Source organism: Schistocerca piceifrons, chromosome 1 (genome assembly GCF_021461385.2).
Source record: "Schistocerca piceifrons isolate TAMUIC-IGC-003096 chromosome 1, iqSchPice1.1, whole genome shotgun sequence".
Lineage (NCBI taxonomy): Eukaryota > Metazoa > Arthropoda > Insecta > Orthoptera > Acrididae > Schistocerca > Schistocerca piceifrons.
Window position 1 is genome coordinate 794,100,806 of NC_060138.1, and position 20,581 is coordinate 794,121,386.

At 46.2% G+C, this 20,581-nt stretch overlaps 1 protein-coding gene across 1 annotated transcript in view; it reads right to left on the bottom strand.

Moving 5' to 3' along the window:
* LOC124775129 (serine-rich adhesin for platelets) overlaps positions 1-20,581 on the bottom strand; it is a 109,244-nt gene that overhangs the window by 45,594 nt on the left and 43,069 nt on the right. Inside the window, exons 5-7 of the mRNA XM_047249972.1 lie at positions 12,385-12,579; positions 12,166-12,236; positions 5,716-11,959 (exon numbers count right to left, since the gene is read on the bottom strand). Coding sequence (XP_047105928.1) covers positions 5,716-11,959; positions 12,166-12,236; positions 12,385-12,579 — 6,510 coding nt within the window. The remainder of the gene's footprint in view (positions 1-5,715; positions 11,960-12,165; positions 12,237-12,384; positions 12,580-20,581) is intronic.

The following is a 20,581-nucleotide window of genomic DNA, read 5'->3' on the forward strand; positions in this document are numbered from 1 at the left end:
AAAATCTTAACAATTCACTCACAGTTTATGATAAAAATAGAAATTAACTGATCTGATGCCCTTATTTATATAATATGCTTTTATCTGGTTGAAGCACTGGGAAACGGACAACTTAACACGAGAAACAGAGTTCTCCAACCTCAGTTTCTCACTCCTTAGCAATTTGGTAATATCCAAATAGTGGCATGATAATGAATTACAATATAATTTTTGATCAGAGCTCCAAAAAATTAGAATCAATAGGAGAATACTAGCGGTTTTCCCAGTATTCAAGTCCTCATTACTTTTTGAGAAAAACACGAACGGTAGAGAGACGAGGTATTCTTTTATTTGCCTATTGTATTTCATATTTTGATTCCACATATCTTGAACCGTGTAATGCAAAAGGCTGAGGGAGTCTTATAGCTTTTCAGTCTTTGTTCTATGTTTATTACCGGAAATAATAGTAATGAAAAAATCAAAGATCGATTATATCAGAAACTGATTATTTTGGGCGGTTTTAGCAGTCAGGTTAAACTGAAGATGAAAGAAAAACCGATATAGCCGAAAATCAGTTGTTTCAGGGAGAAGCGCAATCCGTACCTTGTCTTTCCATCTGCCTTTCAACACTAGCAATTACAAGAGTTATGATGCCCCAGGGACGAGCAATGTGTATTAGTACAGGAGACCCAAAGCCGGTTATGCGTTACGTTTTAATAACGTCATGATTGCGTGAATGGTAAACTACAATGCATTTCTCAACAGGTCTCGACGAGAGGAATGGATTACCGAATAAACGACTTAGGGCACTATTTAAAAGAGACGAATTGATCTTCATATCTTCCTAACGATCGAAGTTGCAAGAAAGGCAATCATGTTGGTTCACATCCCCTGGTAGCTAAACAGTACTGCTTGATACATTTTTTTTTAACGAAAGATTCTTTGTGGTAGTCAAGAGAAGTCGGACACGCTTTATACGTGGTATAAGTAGCTGCTGCATCAATAGTTTATTAAAACTGGTCCTGTGGATGAAACTACTGAAACGTGATTTTTCAACACGATACAAGTTTAGTTTTATTCAGTTAAATCACCTGTAATTGTAAGGTTTTGTCGTGCGGTTCTTTAGAAATTACTTCAGAAACCTTGTGGCAATATCAGCTAACAGAAAATACTACGGCTATGAGGAGCGGTTGAATGAAAAGCGGACACCCACCGCAACGGGACCATGGAGTGGTTCCACTGAAAAGTTGTCATCACATTTGTTAACACGTATATCTAACAGGGAGACGAGACGATCAAAACCGACCTCCACGCATGTCTTTCTTCTGATCGCCAACGATTTGAAATCACATGGTGAAAGATGCGACTGTACTGAGGATGTTGCAGTGTTTCCCAAACAAACCACTGAAGTGTAGACTTTGTCCGATTAACAGTATGAGGACGGGTGTTTTGGTGAAACAGGGTGCTTCCGTCCGGCAACATTCCAACAGCACGAGGCCAAACGGCAAAGACAAAGGAATCCAAAGTAGTTTCACAACTTCTGGTAAGGTCATGATGACCTTATTCTTGGAATGCAGAGGCCCTCTGCTCGTCGAGTTCCTCGAGCGTGAGACCACAGTCAGTATGCAGAGCTATGAAGATGCTTTGCAGAAACTGCGACGTGCCATAAAGTCAAAACGCCCGTGAATGCTGTCGGATGGAATCATCCTGTTGCAAGAAAGCAGTGCCCCCCCCCCCCCCCCCCCCACTGCCAATTGGACAAAGGCTACACTTCAGCAGTTTGGTTGGGAAACACTGCAACATCCTCCATACAGCCTGAATCTTTCACCATGTGATGTTCTCATTGTTGGCGACCTGCAAAAAGACACACATGGAGATGAGTTTCAATCGGACAAGATAAGGGAAGAGTAGGCATGGTTTTGGATCCGCCAGCAGTCGACTGCATTCTACGAAAGAGGAATTCATCTACATCTACATACATACTCCGCAATCCACCATACGGTGCGTGGCGGAGGGTACCTCGTACCACAACTAGCATCTTCTCTCCCTGTTCCACTCCCAAACAGAACGAGGGAAAAATGACTGCCTATATGCCTCTTTACAAGCCCTAATCTCTCTTATCTTATCTTTGTGGTCTTTCCGCGAAATGTAAGTTGGCGGCAGTAAAATTGTACTGCAGTACGCCTCAAATGCTGGATCTCTAAATTTCCTCAGTAGCGATTCACGAAAAGAACGCCTCCTTTCCTCTAGAGACTCCCACCCGAGTTCCTGAAGCATTTCGGTAACACTCGCGTGATGATCAAACCTACCAGTAACAAATCTAGCAGCCCGCCTCCGAATTGCTTCTATGTCCTCCCTCAATCCGATCTGACAGGGATCCCAAACGCTCGAGCAGTACTCAAGAATAGGTCGTATTAGTGTTTTAGAAGCGGTCTCCTTTACAGATGAACTACATCTTCCCAAAATTCTACCAATGAACCGAAGACGACTATCCGCCTTTCCCACAACTGCCATTACATGCTTGTCCCACTTCATATCGCTCTGCAATGTTACGCTCAAATATTTAATCGACGTGTCTGTGTCAAGCGCTACACTACTAATGGAGTATTCAAACATTACAGGATTCTTTTTCCTATTCATCTGCATTAATTTACATTTATCTATATTTAGAGTTAGCTGCCATGCCTTACACCAATCACAAATCCTGTCCAAGTCATCTTGTATCCTCCTACAGTCACTCAACGACGAGACCTTCCCGTACACCACAGCATCATCAACAAACAGCCGCACATTGCTATCCACCCTATCCAAAAGATCATTTATGTAGATAGAAAACTACAGCGGACTACGACAATTCCCTGGGGCACTCCAGATGATACTCTCACCTACGACGAACACTCACCATCGAGGACAGCGTACTGGGTTCCATTACTTAAGGAGTCTTCGAGCCACTCACGTACTTGGGAACCAACCCATATGCTCGTACCTTAGTTAGGAGTCTGCAGTGGGGCACCGAGTCAAACGCTTTCCGGAAGTCAAGGAATATGGCATCCGTCTGGTACCCTTCATCCATGGTTCGCAAGATATCATGTGAAAAAAGGGCGAGTTGCGTTTCGCAGGACCTATCCTTTCTCTGTCTCAAAGAAATTCATTATATTCGAACTGAGAATAAGTTCGAGAATCCTGCAACAAACCGATGTGTAGGATATTGTGAAACATGCCCTTAGAAAAATTAATGAATGACTGTGCTGATAAACTTCTTACGTTATTTGATTTTCAAACAGCTGAGCAGAACTGAACGTACTCAGACATTTCTCTTTTTACTTATTCTGATCAACACTAAACTTACACACAATATTTTTAGCGCAACGCAATCTGACTTTTAATAATCCCTACAAAAGAATGGCCCTGACAAACAATAACCTATACCTCTCATGAATCACTTACCTCACAAAAATCTTCGTTACACAAACTACTGCAATACAGAGAGCGCCACTACTGCCAGCTAAATAAAAGATTCAAACTACTGAAGGCACTAACTACTGATAGACATAGTTAGCAAATGAAAGATTTTGATGGAGAACAAACAATGTATTTACCTTAATAGTGTTCAAAAGTCATAGTATATATATCAGTTCATGACATCCAGTCTTACAAATTTACTGTCTCTGATGGACACATGTCCAGATCATCCGCTCTCAAAACTCCACCACTGCTGGCGGCTTATCTCCAACTGCGCAACGCTACGTGCTGTTAACATCCAACTGCCCAACACTACAATAGCAAATTGCAACAATACAAACCAGCCACAGACTGCACACAGCACAGTCAATGATTTTCATATAGAGCGCTACATGGCGTTACCAACATAAAAACCTAAACAGCCTCATTACAATTGGTCTGTAATTTTGAGGATCCGTCTTTCTACCCTTCTTATATACAGGCGTCACCTGCGCTTTTTTTCCAGTCGCTCGGGACTTTACGTTGGGCGAGAGATTCGAGATAAATGAAAGCTAAGTAAGGAGCCAATGCAGTAGAGTACTCTCTGTAAAATCGAATTGGAATCCCATCAGGACCGGGCGATTTATTTATTTTCAACTCATTCAGCTGCTTCACAACCCAAGGGATGTCTATCACTATGTCCTCCACACGGGAATCTCTACGAGACTCGAACGGCGGTATGTTTGTACGATCGATTGTCTGACTTCCCAGTGGTATAAATGACTTGTGTGGCGATTATTTTGAGTGGAACCGTTGCACGGTTCCGTTGTGGCGAGTGTACAGTTCGGCTTTAGAAGTCGTTTGACAACTGAAAATACTATATTCTCTTTTCTCTGTGAGGTACTGGATGGGCTAAACAAAAAGTTTCGAACGCTTGGTGTATTTTTTGATTTAACAAAGGCATTTGACTGTGTTAATCTCACAATATTGCTCCAGAAGTTGAACCATTACGGAATAAGGGGAGTAGCTCACAATTGGTTCACGTCTTACTTTAGCAACAGGCAGCAAAAGGTCATTATTCACAATGTTGATAACGGCTGTGATGTGGAATCTGAGTGGGGTACTGTCAAGTGGGGGGTGCCCCAGGGATCAGTGTTGGGGCCGCTCCTGTTCCTTATTTATATAAATGATATGCCCTCTAGTGTTATGGGTAACTCTAAAATATTTCTGTTTGCTGATGACACTACCTTGGTAGTAAAGGATGTTGTGTGCAACATTGGCTCGGTTTCAAGTAGTGCAGTACATGACCTCAGTTCATGGCTTGTAGAAAATAAACTAACGTTAAATCACAGACTCAGTTTTTACAGTTTCTAACACACAATTCAACAAAACCTGACGTTTTAATCTCAGAGAACTGGCATACGATTAGTGAAACTGAACAGTTCAAATTCCTAGGTGTTCAGATAGATAGTAAGCTGTCGTGGAAAGCCCACGTTCATCTTGTTCAAAGACTTAATACTGCCATTTTCACTATTCGAACGGTATCGAAAGTGAGTGACACTTCGACACGTAAATTAGTCTACTTTGCCTATTTTCATTCGCTTATGTCGTATGGTATTATATTTTGGGGTAACTCTTCCCATTCTAGAAGGATATTTTTGGCTCAGAAACAGGCGGTTCGGGCAATAAGTGGTGTGAGGTCACGAACCTCTTGTCGACCTCTGTTCACGAGTCTGGTTATTTTGACATTGGCCTCTCAATATGTATATTCCTTATTGTCGTTTCTTGTTACCAATATTAGTTTATTTCCAACAATAAGCAGCTTTCACTCGGTTAATACTCGGCAGAAATCAAACCTCCATTTGGATCGGACTTCCTTAACTCTTGTGCAAAAAGGTGTGCAGTATACTGCTGCATCCATTTTCAATAAGCTGCCACTCGAATTCAAAAATCTTAGCAGTAATCCGCGCGCTTTCAAATCGAAACTGAAGAGTTTCCTCATGGGTCACTCCTTGTATTCTGTCGAGGAGTTCCTTGAAAAATTAAGCTGATTCTCATTGTATTGCTGATAGCGTTTGCTTAAACTTATGGACTGATTTTCTTTCAGGTTCGTGAACATTTATTTTTATCTGTTATTACTTTTATGTTGTAAGTTCATGTACTGACACGTTCCATGACCTTGGAGATTTGCTCCTCAATTTGGTCCTACGGAACTTGACGTGTAAATAAATAAATAAATAAAATTACAGTTGCGAATTAAAGTATAAGCAGAGAGAGTACGGGCGGAGCAGCCACCTTGTCGCTGTACAGCTGCCTGACGAAGGCGACGGCGGCGACCCCCGGCGGGTTGCCGTGCACCAGCGAGTCGGTGACGTTGCGCAGCACCAGGTGCGGGTTGAAGGTGACCACGTCGTCGAGGCGCAGCAGGTCGTTCATCTGGTCGGAGGTGGGTCCGCGCGCGCCCAGGAAGACCATGGCGAGCAGCGAGGTGAGCGCGAACGGCGACAGCACGAGCGAGCGCGGCGGCGCAGACGCCGTGTTGAGCCCGCGCGCGGCCACGCCGGCCCACAGGCGCAGCGCCAGCTCGTTCAGCAGGTCGGCGAAGGCGCGCACGTCGCCGTCCAGCGCCGCCGTCGTCGCCTCCAGGCCCAGCTGGTGCGCCGCGTCAGCCGGCCGCAGGTCCACCGGCGGCCGCTCCGGCTCCTCCACCTCTCCCTCCTGGGGCCAGGACACCTCGGGCGGCAGCAGACCGCCGGCAGGGCTAGAGCTCTGCGCCGGGGCCGCCGGCTGGGCCGTCACGCTCTCTATTATTATGCTCGGACTGGCGGAAGGGATTTCGGGAGGGCGTTGGGACTGTGAGGCGTCTTCGACGGAGAAAGTATGTTGAGCATCCGTCGCCTGACCGTCACTTCCTGTCGCGCCCTCTACGGCCTGTCCCTGTGACTGGTCTCCGTATTCGGGCACACTTACTGCCGGGATATCCTCAGTCTCTGGCGCTGCTCCGTCCCCTTCTCCAGTCGGAACTTTCCTGTCAGGCGCTTCTATCCGTACGACGTACGCTGGCTTCTCGTCTCGGATGGCGCTAGGGGAAACTTCCTCAGATGATGTCACAGTCGGTGCAACAACACTGTGTATCCTGCTTGGTACATCGATAGCTGAATGATACTGGACAGGAATTTTCTTGATTTCTGAAGATGCATGAGTACCAGCATCACCGTTTACGGCAAGCGGAGGATTTATTTTTATGAATATAGGCTCTTCGCCGTCTGTGGCTGTGTCCTTCACATCCGCCTCAGTCGAATCTGGGGCACTTCCACCTGGTGACTGCGACGACAGGTCGCCTTGGCTTGATGCTGCAAGGCTGCTTTCACCTTCCCCTAACTTATCGCCCTTTACAACAGAAATTCCCGAGGCACTTACTCCAGGTGAGGCCTCGTCAGACAACTTCGCAGCTATTTTTTCTTCCGAATGACCTGAATAGTCTTCGTCATCCTTCTGCGATACCTCTGCAGTAGAATCACTCTCAGCAACATGCTGCTCCTCGGACTGAGAGTCCGTTGCTGAGTCGGAAGTTGATTTGATGTTGGAACTGAGGGAGGTTTCACTGCTGTGGAGCGCCTCCGATGCAGACGAGCTGCCGGTAGGTACCATCTGAGCTTCCTTGTCAAACAGAGACGAAGTTGGTTCTGTCGATGCAATATCGACTAGGCCAATTTTCTGAGCATCCGACTCTTCGTTCAGCGAAGATTCTGCGCTCTCTAAGATTGGAGTCGTATTCTCTGGTACATCGTCTTCTTCCTGGGCATCACTGGCGTCGTTTTCGAGAACAGTCCCAGGAAGATTGTTGCTCGATGAAGACGCTTGTAGCTCGTCTGTTCCTGCATCGGCTGAAATATTCTCCTCTGGAGTCTTCTCATCTAAGTTCTGAGTAGATGTGTTAGAAGCGGTAACTGTGTCTGCACTTACTGCATCATTCGTTCCTAGTGTCTCCTGATTATTTGCATTACTTAAATCAGGCGCGAGTTGATCTTTGAATGTAACGCTCTCGGAGAACGTGGCGGCACTGCCTTCTTCAGGAAGGCCACTCGATCCAGCCATTGCAGCAGGTGTTGCCGTCGCCTCAGCAGAGCTTGGACCTCCTGCGGCTTCGAGTTCTGTACTTTTAACGGTGTCTTGCTCTTGACTTTCCGCGGCGAATTGTGACAAATATACACCAGAATCGTTAGCCGTGGTGGCACTGATTCGGTCAGGAGTGGAGCTACTCGGTGAATCGTCAGGTATTCTGGCAGTAGCTAGTTCTTCTGTTACAGACATCGTTGTGGGATTCTTTATCGGTGGTTTAATTTCTTCCGTGTCATCCTTCAGCGAATCTTTATCATCAGCTTGCTGAGATAAAATAGTTTCAGCGTTAACAGCAGTGTCATCAGTTGCCTCTACCTTAAGGGACTGCGCAGTCTCTAGAATTGTTCCTGATGGTTGTGATGTGCTCATCAAACTGTCAGGTGTAGCGCTGATTCTGACAATACTACTACTAAGTTTTTTTGAAGGAGTTGTTGTTTCTTGACCTTCTTTCATTTCTGTTGCTATATTTGCAGGAAGTGGAGTTATAGTAAATTCACCACTTTCAGTGCTACTTCCTGTGGGCGGAGGACTCGTTTTTGGGTCACTGATAATCGTGGTAATGCTTACTACATCCTCAGACGACGAAGCGTTGCTGCCATCCTCATCATTCGACGGTGAAGCGTCGTCTTTGTCCCTGTTCAAAGGGGAGATGCTACTGTCGCCACTGCTGGCCACCAGCGGTTTCTCGTCTAATTTTTGCAACGAGAATTCTGGTGATTTTTCAGCTACTTGTTGTGAGAGAACATGCACAGAAGTTTCTCCAGTACCAAGACCTTCGCCAGGGATTCTCTCTTCCTGTGACACGGTAGCACTGTCCTTGATACTCTCTAACGATGAAGACGTAGCAGTGACGACACTGATTTTGGTAGCGCCAACAGATTCAGAACCGCCTGTTCCCGGTTCGTCTGACGGCAAGGTTTCTGCTGTTGGGCCTACTTTATTATTAAAATCGTCTCCCATCGCTGATATAGGCGAAGCTGGAGCCTCCTGCAGTTTTTGAGACTCTGTGACCGGATCTTGCAACAGATCATCGTTTTGAGAGTCAGAGGTGGCGCCGGAATCTATTTTCGAAACGATTAAGTCACCAGTGTCAACAGGGATCCCGGACATAGATTCATCCTTTAAGCCGGACGAGTAGGTTGTCTCCATCTCCATGGTAATCGTGTCCTGCTCTGGACCTTTGACAATAGTTACGGGCGGTTTGTTCTTTGTTTTGTCGGCGTTCAATTCTGGCGCCGCATTGGACGCTTCTGGCCCAGGAGTGGTCCCAGACTCATCGCTACTCTCTGCCGCAATATCCTTCACGTCCAGTGCGCTATCAGAATCTTCTTCCGGAGTGACTGTATAGCTGGAAACTGAGTCAGAAGCCATAGTTGCTTCTTCCTCTGGCTTAGCCGTTTCTGGAGCACTATGGACTTGCACAGAGGCACCAGAAACAGAGCCATCTGACAAAAGCTCATCGCTGCTGTTTTCTTGTCCGGCGACGTTTTCTTGCACAGCAGCAGTATCTGCGTTCTCTTCTTGTTCTGATGATACCTCGTCGTCAAGTTTATCACTGTCTCCAGTTGGGACAGGGCCAGTGGTTGCCCCCTCTTCACTGGTACCTACGACGTGCACGCTTGTAGTCACTATCTCCTCGTGTTCTGTCGCCACATCTGAAGCACTTACGTCATACGCTGATGTTAGAACATCGGAAGGTGGTGCGTCTGCTGACGTAGCGATAGCACCTTCAATTTCGGATAGCGGCGTCTCGTAATCGCTTACCTGAGGCGTCACGAAGTGTTCTACATCGGTATCAGTGCTTTCTGCTGTAGTATCTGTAGTTCCAAGACTGAGGGTGTCAGTAGCAGTAATGGTTTCGTTTCGAAATCCCGTTGCAGAAACTGCTGCAACATCGCTGGATAGCAGCTCACTTACCGAGGAGTCGTTCACCTTACTTTTTATTTCTACTTTGTAACCACCCGTTTGCTGAGCTGCGGACTGAGAGATCATTTCCCACTTGCTTTCTTCTGAAACGCTTCCGCTTTCGGGTCTGCTGTTTTTAATCGCTTCAGAGATAGGTTCTGGTTTGGTAGCAACTTCGTCGTCTTTTTGCCCAGCATTCGCGCCATCTACAAGTAGTGTCGATTGTGTTGTCGATCTAGAACCCACAATAACGCTAGTTAGAGTAGAAACATCCTGAAGACGGTCTACACTACTGCTTGTTTGTGCCACACTCTCACTGAAGAAAACCTCAGAGGCAATTGTTCCCAAATCGGCAATGCTTACATACCCGGTAGAATTACTAGTTTCTTTGACGCCAACAGCACCGAGCTCCATGCCAGTAAAGTCGGATATGCTGCCTGGTTTCTCGTCATAGATTTCCGTTACTTTCTCGCTATCGGAAACCTGTGATAACACGCTGCTTAGTGAATCGAGCAGCTCAACTGGGATCGGGCCGCCACCATTTGAATCTCCAGTAATTATATTCTGGATGCCTAGGAAGTCTTTTTCTGTGGACAATTCCTGTTCTTCTGGTCTTTCTGTGTCTGTAAGGTTGTTGCTATTTTCTAAACCACCGTCAAATCCATTTGCATCGCTAGATGGTTTCTGTTCTTTCATACCTTCTGGCGATTTTTGTCCTTCCAATTGCAAATTTTCAGTTGACAAACCATTGATAACATCCGAGGAAAGTTCGGATAATTTTTCTGTAGTATCGAAAAGTGTCAAATTATCTGGCGCTATGGATGCTTCTGTCTCTGTTGTCCCCTGAGCTCCGACGGTAGGTTTTTCTGGAACTGAATCTGATTCCTGGACAGAGGACTTGACTATGGATGAATTTTGCGTTCCATACTTCTCAAGATCATTCAGCTGTGTGTCTGTTGCGTTCACATTGAAACTGCTATCATCAGCACCACTAGTATCTTGCAACGCATTTATAACTGGCTTCTCACTGACTTTTTCAGTACTAGACAAATCAACTGATACCGCTGTGCTCTCTGCAATTTCAGCTGCAACATTTAAAATTTGTGAAGCATCAGAAGCTATCTCACCAACGGGTAAATTATCAGCAGGTGACGTTGAGGGTGCTGGGGACGCCATTATATTCATCTGTGAAGCGTTCATTTCTTTGTCTGTTGTGAGAGGTGACGGTTGATATGTCGAAGTGAACTGTGTACTTGACTCTGTCGAGGGACTGACATCCACTGCATCTTCTGATACCCCTGCACCACTATCAGGCCTAAGAAGCAAAGAATCACTGGTGGATTCGTTACGGAATTCGCTAACGGAAGAAGATGCCTCAGTCTGCATTGTTGTTGGATCTTCAGTATTGATCCAGGCTTCTTCCGTCTCAGTTGCACCCTTTTGCGTGCTTCCGTCGAGAGGAAGAGCTGTGAAACTGACATCGAGAGGTGTTTCTCCTGGTTGTGGGACGTACACCGGCTTGTGGGTAGCGTGGAAAGGCGCTGACAGTGATACGGATTCTGGAGCTGGTTCAGGAGAAGCAGGAGGCTTAGGTGAGGATGTTGTTCCTGTACTGGCGGCTGTGGTCGTCTCCAGATTCTGGCTGATAGTGCCTGGTGCATTATCTTCATCTCTAGGCCAGTCTATCGTCGACAACGGTGTCCCAATTGTCGTGGATATGGAGGATTCTTGAGTTGGTAATGTGTCTCCCACGGTGGTGGATGTTGAAGCTGTGGTAGACGTGGGAGGTCTCGTTACTGGTCGCGGCGTTATTTCTACAAACGATGGTGGTACAGAGAATTTCTTTGTCGTCTGTTCCACCTCCACAGACTGTGTGGAGACTGTTTGTTGTTCTGCAGTTGTGGTGGCTGTTGGGCTGGTAGTGGTTGCAGTAGCAGTGATGCGTTCAGTTGTGGTGGTGGTGGTGGTAGTTGGGATCATGGGACTGGCAGAAGTGGTACTGGTGGGGTTCGTAGTACTGGTAGTAGTGATGGTGGTTGAGGTTGTGGTGCTGGTGGTAATGGTGCTGGTGGGGGTTGTAGTACTGGTGGTAGTGGTGCTGGTGGGTGTAGTGGTACTGGTTGTAGTGGTGGGGGTTGTGGTACTGGTTGTTGTGGTGGGGGTTGTGGTACTCGTTGTCGTGGTGGGGGTTGTGGTACTGGTTGTTGTGGTGGGGGTTGTGGTACTCGTTGTCGTGGTGGGGGTTGTGGTACTGGTTGTTGTGGTGGGGGTTGTGGTACTCGTTGTCGTGGTGGGGGTTGTGGTACTGGTTGTTGTGGTGGGGGTTGTGGTACTCGTTGTCGTGGTGGGGGTTGTGGTACTGGTTGTAGTGGTGCTGGCGGGGGTCGTGGTACTCGTGGTGGTAGTGATCGTTGGTTTTGGGGTTGTGGTAGTGGGGATTGGACTTGTGGTAGTGGCAATCCTAGTGGTAGGAGTTGTGGTTGTAGAAGTCGTGGTGGTGGTGGTCGTGATCCTGGGTGTGGTAGTGGTGTTAATAGTAGGCTTTCTAAAGAAAGTGGGCTTAATGGTAGTGATCGGAATGGCTGTAGTAGGTTCTGTAGTGGTAGCTGCAGTGCTGGGTGCTTTTGGAGGAATGGCTGTAGCTGGCTTCACTGTTGTTTTGATTTTGGTGGGCTTGGTGATGGCAACTATTGGAGGGCTGGACGCAGTTGTAGTAACGATTTCTGCAGCTGTTGTCGTAGTTTTGTAAGGTAGTTTCGACGGGGACTTATCTGCCACAGTTGTGGCCTCTGTGTGGGTAGTGGGAGAAGTAGTCCATCTGGTGGGTGGAGGCCGGCGAGTGGGCTTGACGGTAGAGATGATGCTGTTGGCAGTGGAGACCACCGGCTTGATGGTGCTGGCAGCGGGCCGCAGCGGCGGTCGTCTTGTCTGGCCGACGGGTCTGGGCGAGCTGGGACGGTACTGCGGCCTGCTGGGTGGACGCCTATTGGGTGCAGGGCGGCGCGTGCTGCTGCCGGGTCTTTGGCTGGCCGGTGCTGCAGCAGTGGTTGCGGCGGCTGGCGAGGGCGCAGCTGTCGGCGGGGGCTGCGGCGCTGCAGGCGGCGGCGGCTTCTGCGCGCCGCTCGATGACACCTGCGTGTCGCCAACAAACATGTCACACAGCGTTTTTACCAACTACAGTGCGCAAGGAAATTAAAGGATCATTTCTTCGCAACCTCGTAATTGTCTGCCACTGTGACGCATAAGCTTGGAATTTGGCTCAAAGGTACAGTTCCACACGGTAAATGGAATGACACCATTAATAAATATAGACTTCGATCTGAAATCGGTAGCTAAGGTAGAATATTCAAAATTTCTAGGTGTATGTATTGATGAGAGGTTGAACTGGAAAAAACACACTGAGGATCTGCTGAAACGTTTGAGTTCAGCTACTTATGCTATTAGGGTCATTGCAAAGTTTGGCGATGTACATCTGAGTAAATTAGCTTACCACGGCTATTTTCGTTCTCTGCTTTCGTATGGCATCACATTCTGGGGTAACTCATCATTGACTAAAAGAGTGTTCCTTGCACAAAAGCGTGTAATCAGAATAATTGCTGGAGCTCATCCAAGATCATCCTGCAGACACTTATTTAAAAAGCTAGAGATCTTCACTGTAGCCTCACAATATATATATATACATTCACTTATGAAATTTGTTATTAACAATCCGAACGAATTCAAAAGTAAAAGCAGTGTACATGGCTACAACACTAGGAGAAAGGGTGATCTTCACTACTCAAGGTTTAATCTAACTTTGGCTCAGAAGGGGGTAAATTATGCTGCCAGGAAAGTCTTTGGTCACTTACCTAATAGCATCAAAAATCTGACAGATAGCCGTATAGCATTTAAAAGGAAATTGAAAGAATTTCTTAATAGCAACTCCTTCTACTCATTAGATGAATTTTTGGATATAGTAAGTGGGCAATTTCCCCAACACCCACAAAAAAAAAAAAATATTAAGTGTCATGTAATATTTTGTGTAATGTAATATCTTGTATAGACAGCTTTTATTAACCTGACACGATCCACATCATTACGAAGTGTCGTATTCATGATCTGTGGAACACTTACTAATCTAATCTCTAATCTAATCTAATCTATACCTGAAACCTTCCTCTGTAACGGAGCAAAAGCGTGGCGCACTGCAATGTCACCCTCAGGCTCGGCGACACTGCAAATAGCAAGGCATCGACACATGCGAAAAGAAGACCACAGCTCACAAGTTCATGTGAGCTAGAAGGTGGGTTAATGATGTCACATTGGCACCAAACTTCACAACAGTTCTTCCCAAGCCCACCGTGGACATGTCACACGATGAGACGGCCGTCACAGCTCCTCTCACCCACATTTCCCCCTGATTTTGACACTCTGCGGCAGAGGTCAGAACCGCGTCACACAGCGTTGAAATCAAGCGGCTTTCTTATGGGTGGGCGAAGTAAACATTTCAGCCACATCGGCGATCAGGATCGGCACGAAAAGGCCACAGGGCGTGACATGGAGGGCGCTAAAGAAACGACTCCTCTCCTTGCAACCTTTATTCCAACACATTTAGAGGTTGAAAATGACAGTTCGCAGGTGTAATAAGCTAGAGGAAGATGTTCTTGAGAGCCTATGAGACTGCTGACACCCCCATACGTTTCAACCCTTCTCTAAGGAAACTGTGAGGCTGCAGCCTCGCGGAATCTGATCTCTCCCCGTTGGACTGCAGCGAGACTGCAATTTTTGCTCTCGTGTACAGGGTGGAACCACTAATGACCGTTAAAAACCATTCGAAGAAACCTGAATATGATCCGAAGCAGTAAAGCGTACTTACGCTGTTTCAGTTGTCCTGTTTTACAACCTCCTGCGGCGTGATGACGCGGGAGTGCAACATTAACATGCGCGTGAATAAAACGGCAATAGGACCCTCTTAAAACCACCATTTCGCCAACAGCCTCGGTGACACTCACCCAACTTTGTTGAGCACGTTACCAATGTACCTGCCAGAAACTTCTAGAGCAATTAAGCCTGGCGGCTACTCTAGCGCCTGAAGGTAGGCGAACCCCACCCAAGGGTTGTAGAAGACGCCAGAGGAGCCGCCAGACTGGTTTTGTGAAGAAATTTCTGAACGTACTTTTGCAACTGCTTAATGTGCGTGGGTGACACCAAGGGTGTTGTCGACCTGGGGCGTCTTAGAGGGACCCTTTACCATTTTATTCACGCACATTTTAATGTTGCACTCTCGCGTGATCACGCCACAGGAGGAAGGAAAACAGGAGGTTTTTAGAAAGCATAAGTACTCTATGCTGCTTTGGATCACGTTCAAATATCGCCTAAAGATTTTGAATGGTTTCTAGTGATTCAAAGCTGTACATGAGAGCAAAAATTGAGGTCTTGCTGCACTCGAAAGGTGAGCGTTCACGTTCAGTGGGGATGCAGGCTAAGGTCCTTAGAGAAGGGCTTAAATGTCCCAGTTTGTCAGCAGATAATATTGTGGAGAAGGCAAAACAAAGATAGTGCTTTGTTGGCAAAACAGTTAGAAGATGCGACAAACCCACTAAAGAGACAGCTTACATTACATTTGTCCGCCGTCTGCTGGAGTATTGCTGCCCGGTGTGGGATCCTTACCAGGTAGGATTGCCGGAGGACATCGAAAAAGTGCAAAGAAGGGCAGCTCGTTTCGTGTTACCACGCAATAGGGGTGAGAGCGTCACTGGTATGATACGCGAGTTGCGGTGGCAGTCACTGAAACAAAGGCGGTTTTCTTTGCAACGAGATCTATTTAGGAAATTTCAATCGCCAACTTTCTCTTCCGAATGCGAAAATATTTTGTTGACACCCACCTACGTACGGAGAAATGATCATCATAATAAAATAAGAGAAATCAGAGCTCGAACGGAAAGATTTCGGTGTTCCTTTTTCCCACGCGCCATTCGAGAGTGAAGTGATAGAGAAGTAGTATGAAAATGGTTCGATGAACCCTGTGCCAAGCACTTAAGTGTGAATTGCGGAGTAACCGTGTAGATGTAGATGTAGGTTGTCAAGAACATCTTCGTGTAGCACTGAGAACTGTCGTTTTTGACCGCGAATCGGTTAGGAAATGAGCGTCCCAAGTGGGGATGTTTCACTGAAGCCCATACTGCCACCCCAGTAGGGCTTTTCGTGTCGATTCTGGGCGGGGGTGTGTCTGAGATGTTTTCCACAGCCACCCCTAACAAAACCGCATGATTTAAACGCTGTGTGTTGCGGTTCTGACCTCCATCGCAGAGACGTCAAAACGAGGGATCAAACGTGATGGTCGGCCGGAGTGGCCGAGCGGTTCTAGACGCTACATTCTGGAACCGCGCGACCGCTACGGTCGCAGGTTCGAATCCTGCCTCGGGCATGGATGTGTGTGTTGTCCTTAGGTTGGTTAGGTTTAAGTAGTTCTCAGTTCTGGGGGATTGATGACCTCGGAAGTTAAGTCCCACAGTGCTCAGAGCCATTCGAGCCATTTGAAACGTGATGACCTCACCGTTTGATACGTTCACGGTAGCGTTGGAGCAGACCTGTCATGAAATATGGTGCCAATGTGACATCATTAACAGAGCTGACATCTCACATTAACTTCTGAACTGTGCTCTTTTTCCGGCATGTGCCGAGACTTTGCTGTCTGACGCGTCACCGAGGCCAAGGGTGACGTCACAGGACGCCACCTTTTGCACCGTTACAGGGGAAGTTTGTAGGTGCCTTTGAACCAAATTTCAAACTTATGCGCCAAGTGGGATACAATAACAGTGTTTCGAAAAAGTGATCCTTTAATTCTATTGCGCAGTGTATTTATTTACTATTGTCTCCTAGCATACATACTTTTTAGCCATCACAAGTTTAAAGCATTTACAAATATAGAAAAGTAACAGTTGACCATCTCCAAACATACATTTTAGAACATAAATTCTTAAATCTGGTGTGAGGTTGGCGTTATGACAGATGTACTACTAGAGGTAAATGGACAACTAACTTCCAGAATGTAACTGCGAACTGTGTCCTGATTTGTAGACTTCTAGCAGAATAAACCTGCCTACCGGACTGGGACTCGAACCCGGAGTCTTCGCTTGTGATAATATCGTTTTTTTTTTTTCTTATGTGGTGGTCCTGCAAGGTATGCAGGAGATCTTCTGTTTAATTTCCAAGGTACCAAAGAAGTGGTGGTGAAAGTACAGCCGTGAGGGCAGAATTTGGTTGGCTAGCTCAGTCAGTGTGAAAGGCAAACGGCCCAGGTTCAAGTTTTGGTCCGGCACACAGCATTAATCTGCCAGGAAGTTCCGTATCAGCACATATTCCGTTGCAGAGTGAAAATTAATTCTGGGAACAGTCCCCTAGGCCAAGGTCAAGCCATTTTCCTGCAAGATCCTTTCTTCCAGCAGCACACAGTAGAGTGTCTGTGTAAAGTGGAAGGTTGGACAGAGGTACCGACAGAAGTAAAGCTGTGAGAGCGGACTGTGAGTCGTGTTTGGATAGCTCAGGCTGGAGTTCAAGAAAGTTTCAGCTAATGATTTATTTGTATTAAAATATTTCATTAAGTCCTTTCACTAAATTCGAGGTCCATGTTTCCTTTTTGATTTTTATGTATTTTGGGTTATAAACCTGGCTATGGTGTCATCAGCACTCCTGGGCAGTGCAAGGCGGCAGGCAGTGCTCAAAACCTCCTTTAAAAATTTAAATCTGCTTTTCTCGCAATGACTTAACTTGACTTAATTCCTTTTACTCCGATGTGGAGCGTAGGGCACATGTTACAGCTCTCCGTCTGACCCTGTTCGTTGCCATCTTCTTGGTGTTACTCCAGGAGTGGCCAACGGCTGCCACCTCAACTTCAACAGCCCTGCGACAAGTCGACCTCGGTCTGCCTCTCCTCCTTGCTCCTTGTGGGTTCCAGTCTAAAGCCTTCTTTGGAATATGTTGCGGGCCTCTTCTCAGGGTGTGTCCAATCCATCTCCATTTCCTTTCTTTTACGGTTATCTCGACTTTCTCGTAGTATTTCCACTGAAAGAAGATATGACGTACCTCACCAGTGTTCGCACCATCACATCGACAGAAGAATTTGTCCAATATGCCGACATTATGGAAGTGGGTGGAGAAACATCCGTGGTTGAGACCTATTCTCACAATGGACGCTACAATTTTCATTGATTTTATTGATGTGTGTGCCACAGATGTCTTGGCATGAATGGTTGTAGACTAGTATAGCTTTTACCTCTTGTTTAGTTGACTTCCATTCCGTTCTTCCTACCCCGAGAGAATCGTTTTTTGTTTGATTTTGAGGAAGTAGACTGTGTATGAGAGTTTTACTTGTACATGTCTCCTGTTCCTAACTGCATCTTTCGTTAGTTTACCTGATATTTTGTTGTATACAGGGTGTTACAAAAAGGTACGGCCAAACTTTCAGGAAACATTCCTCACACACAAAGAAAGAAAATATGTTATGTGGACATGTGTCCGGAAACGATTACTTTCCATGTTAGGGCTCATTTTATTACTTCTCTTCAAGTCACATTAATCATGGAATGGAAACACACAGCAACAGAACGTACCAGCGTGACTACAAACACTTTGTTACAGGAAATGTTGAAAATGTCCTCCGTTAGCGATGATACATGCATCCACCCTCCGTCGCATGGAATCCCTGATGCGCTGATGCAGCCCTGGAGAATGGCGTATTGTATCACAGCCGTCCCCAATACGAGCACGAAGAGTCTCTACATTTGGTACCGGGGTTGCGTAGACAAGAGCTTTCAAATGCCCCCATTAATGAAAGTCAAGAGGGTTGAGGTCAGGAGAGCGTGGAGGCCATGGAATTGGTCCGCCTCTACCAATCCACCGGCCACCGAATCTGTTGTTGAGAAGCGTACGAACACTTCGACTGAAATGTGCAGGAGCTCCATCGCGCATGTAACACCCTGTATAACTCCGAGATCCACACAGAACTCTGGAACGGCTCGAGCAGTTTACGTCACAGCCGGGAAATCTCTGGAATTGTTTGAGCTTTCGAAAGCCGTGCGATCTAGCGATTTGTATCGGTGCTGTCTCCACGTTATTAACGTACTAATCGCGCCTGGTGGTCTTGTGGCAAAGCACGTGCCACGTGCCTAGAAATCGAAAGGTCGCAGGACATTGCCCTCTGTTTTTAACCTATGCTTTACCTCTCGATGATATGAAGATTTGCCAGGCATTTCATCCTAAACTGTAGGGTCCCTTTCCCCAGAAGGATTGTTGGTGTACGTTAGGAACATGCAAGTCGCAGAAGTGGCGTCCAATTGAAAGCTTTGTACCAGGCCGATGAGCCACCCGGCATTATTTGTAACATGACTAGCACGTATCATTTCGTGATCCTGTATGAGTTCAGTTACATTTATTTCGTAAGTTAACAGTGCAAACTTTAGGTGGTGCCGGGAAGGTACTCAGGCAAGGAAGGGGATTCCGGGACTACTCATAGAAATTGTCACGTACGACTTTGCTGAAGAGTTGGGTGGTATTTTGAGGTGGTTCCCAGGGACTGTTCGGCCTCTTCTGAAGTTGCTATTTCTGGGAGTTAATCCCTGACAAACGGTTGTAACAGCGCCTTAGCCCCCAAGTGCCCACTTGAGATGTAGCTCAGCATGGATGTCAACAAAAACCCTACCTTCTCATTTCCACGAAACGTGAGAAATTTAGCATCTTCTCAACAGCATTTTCTGTTCAGTTGATCTTGCGTGTTGCCTCCCCTTACAGACACTATAAATGCCTCGTCGACCAATTGTCAAGGCTGTTCAGAATTGATACCAACCGCATTAATTGTTTATGTGTATTTGTACGCTGTGTCAGGGAAACTTCTACGTTTCCCTCTATTTTCATGCTTCGAGGCACATTTACGTTCGTCACAACCGCTAAAAGCTTGCTGCCGTCCCTCCAAGGACAGTTTGGGCAGAAAACAGAGAACTCTGAGTTCTGATTTTTAGTTTCCTGGGAGTTGTTCCGTGTGAACTATTCATTAGCTTCCTGGCTTTAGTCTCGTTTGATGGTGCAGTTTGAAGCTATAGGTGTCACTTATTGCCAATATCAATAGATGTTAGTTTCATATTTCCGAGTCCAAAGTCCTACATACCTATTAGCTTCTCGATCCTTAGGGAAGGTTCTGGAGAAGTTGTAATATGGTAGACTACAGGAGAAACGACTTCTTCATGGAATGAATTCGCAATGGTATGGTTTCAGAAGCGGCAATTCAAAAGAAGACACTGTAAATAAGTCTAAAGGACTTGTGAGAAACGATCCGCATAAGTATGCCGTAGTCATAATGGTGGACATCGTCGGGGCGTTCGATCACTTATGATGGCCAGCACGTTTTGATGACCTCAGGAACTTGGACTGCCCAAGAGCGTTATAGAACTGTTTTAACAGAAGTAGAGAAGCAATTCTGTCGTGCCCAGGAGAGACCCTAACAAAAGAAATTTCAAAATACTGTCCCGTTTTCTGGGATATAGTACTCGTCTCGGTATTACGAAAGCTGTAGGATAATGAAGAGGTCGTAAGAACAGTGGCATATGCCGACGACCTGATGATCCTTCTGAAGGGAAGCTCCAGAAGCAACCTGGAAGATCGATGGAATATAATTTTTCAAGAATTACATCAGTGAAGCCAAGGAATCAAACTGTCTGTTGTGCCTGAAAAGACAACGTATGTGCTTTTAAAAGGGAATCTTTTAAGAAACCTGATCATGAAATTAAGCGACAGGACCACAAAGAAAAAAAAATCCGCCACCAGATACTTGGGCGTCTTCATCGACGAAAGACAAAATTTCGGTGCACATATTGAAGAAATGAGCAAGAGAGCCAGGAACACGATGAACAAAATTATAAGTCTCGCCACTTACGATTACAAGCTGCCAATACAAACAATAAGAGCGTATCGTAATTCAGTCTTAATTGCGATCATGAGATACTATGTGAGTGTTTGGGCCCACATACTTTTCCTCGTAAAACCAGCGTGGATAGTTAACAGTGTGCAATGTGGAATACTTCTTCGGTTGTCGGTTGAAGCTTTGCAAGTAATGCTTGGAATATGTCCATTTGATCTCCAGACATGCAAAAAAGCCACCCTC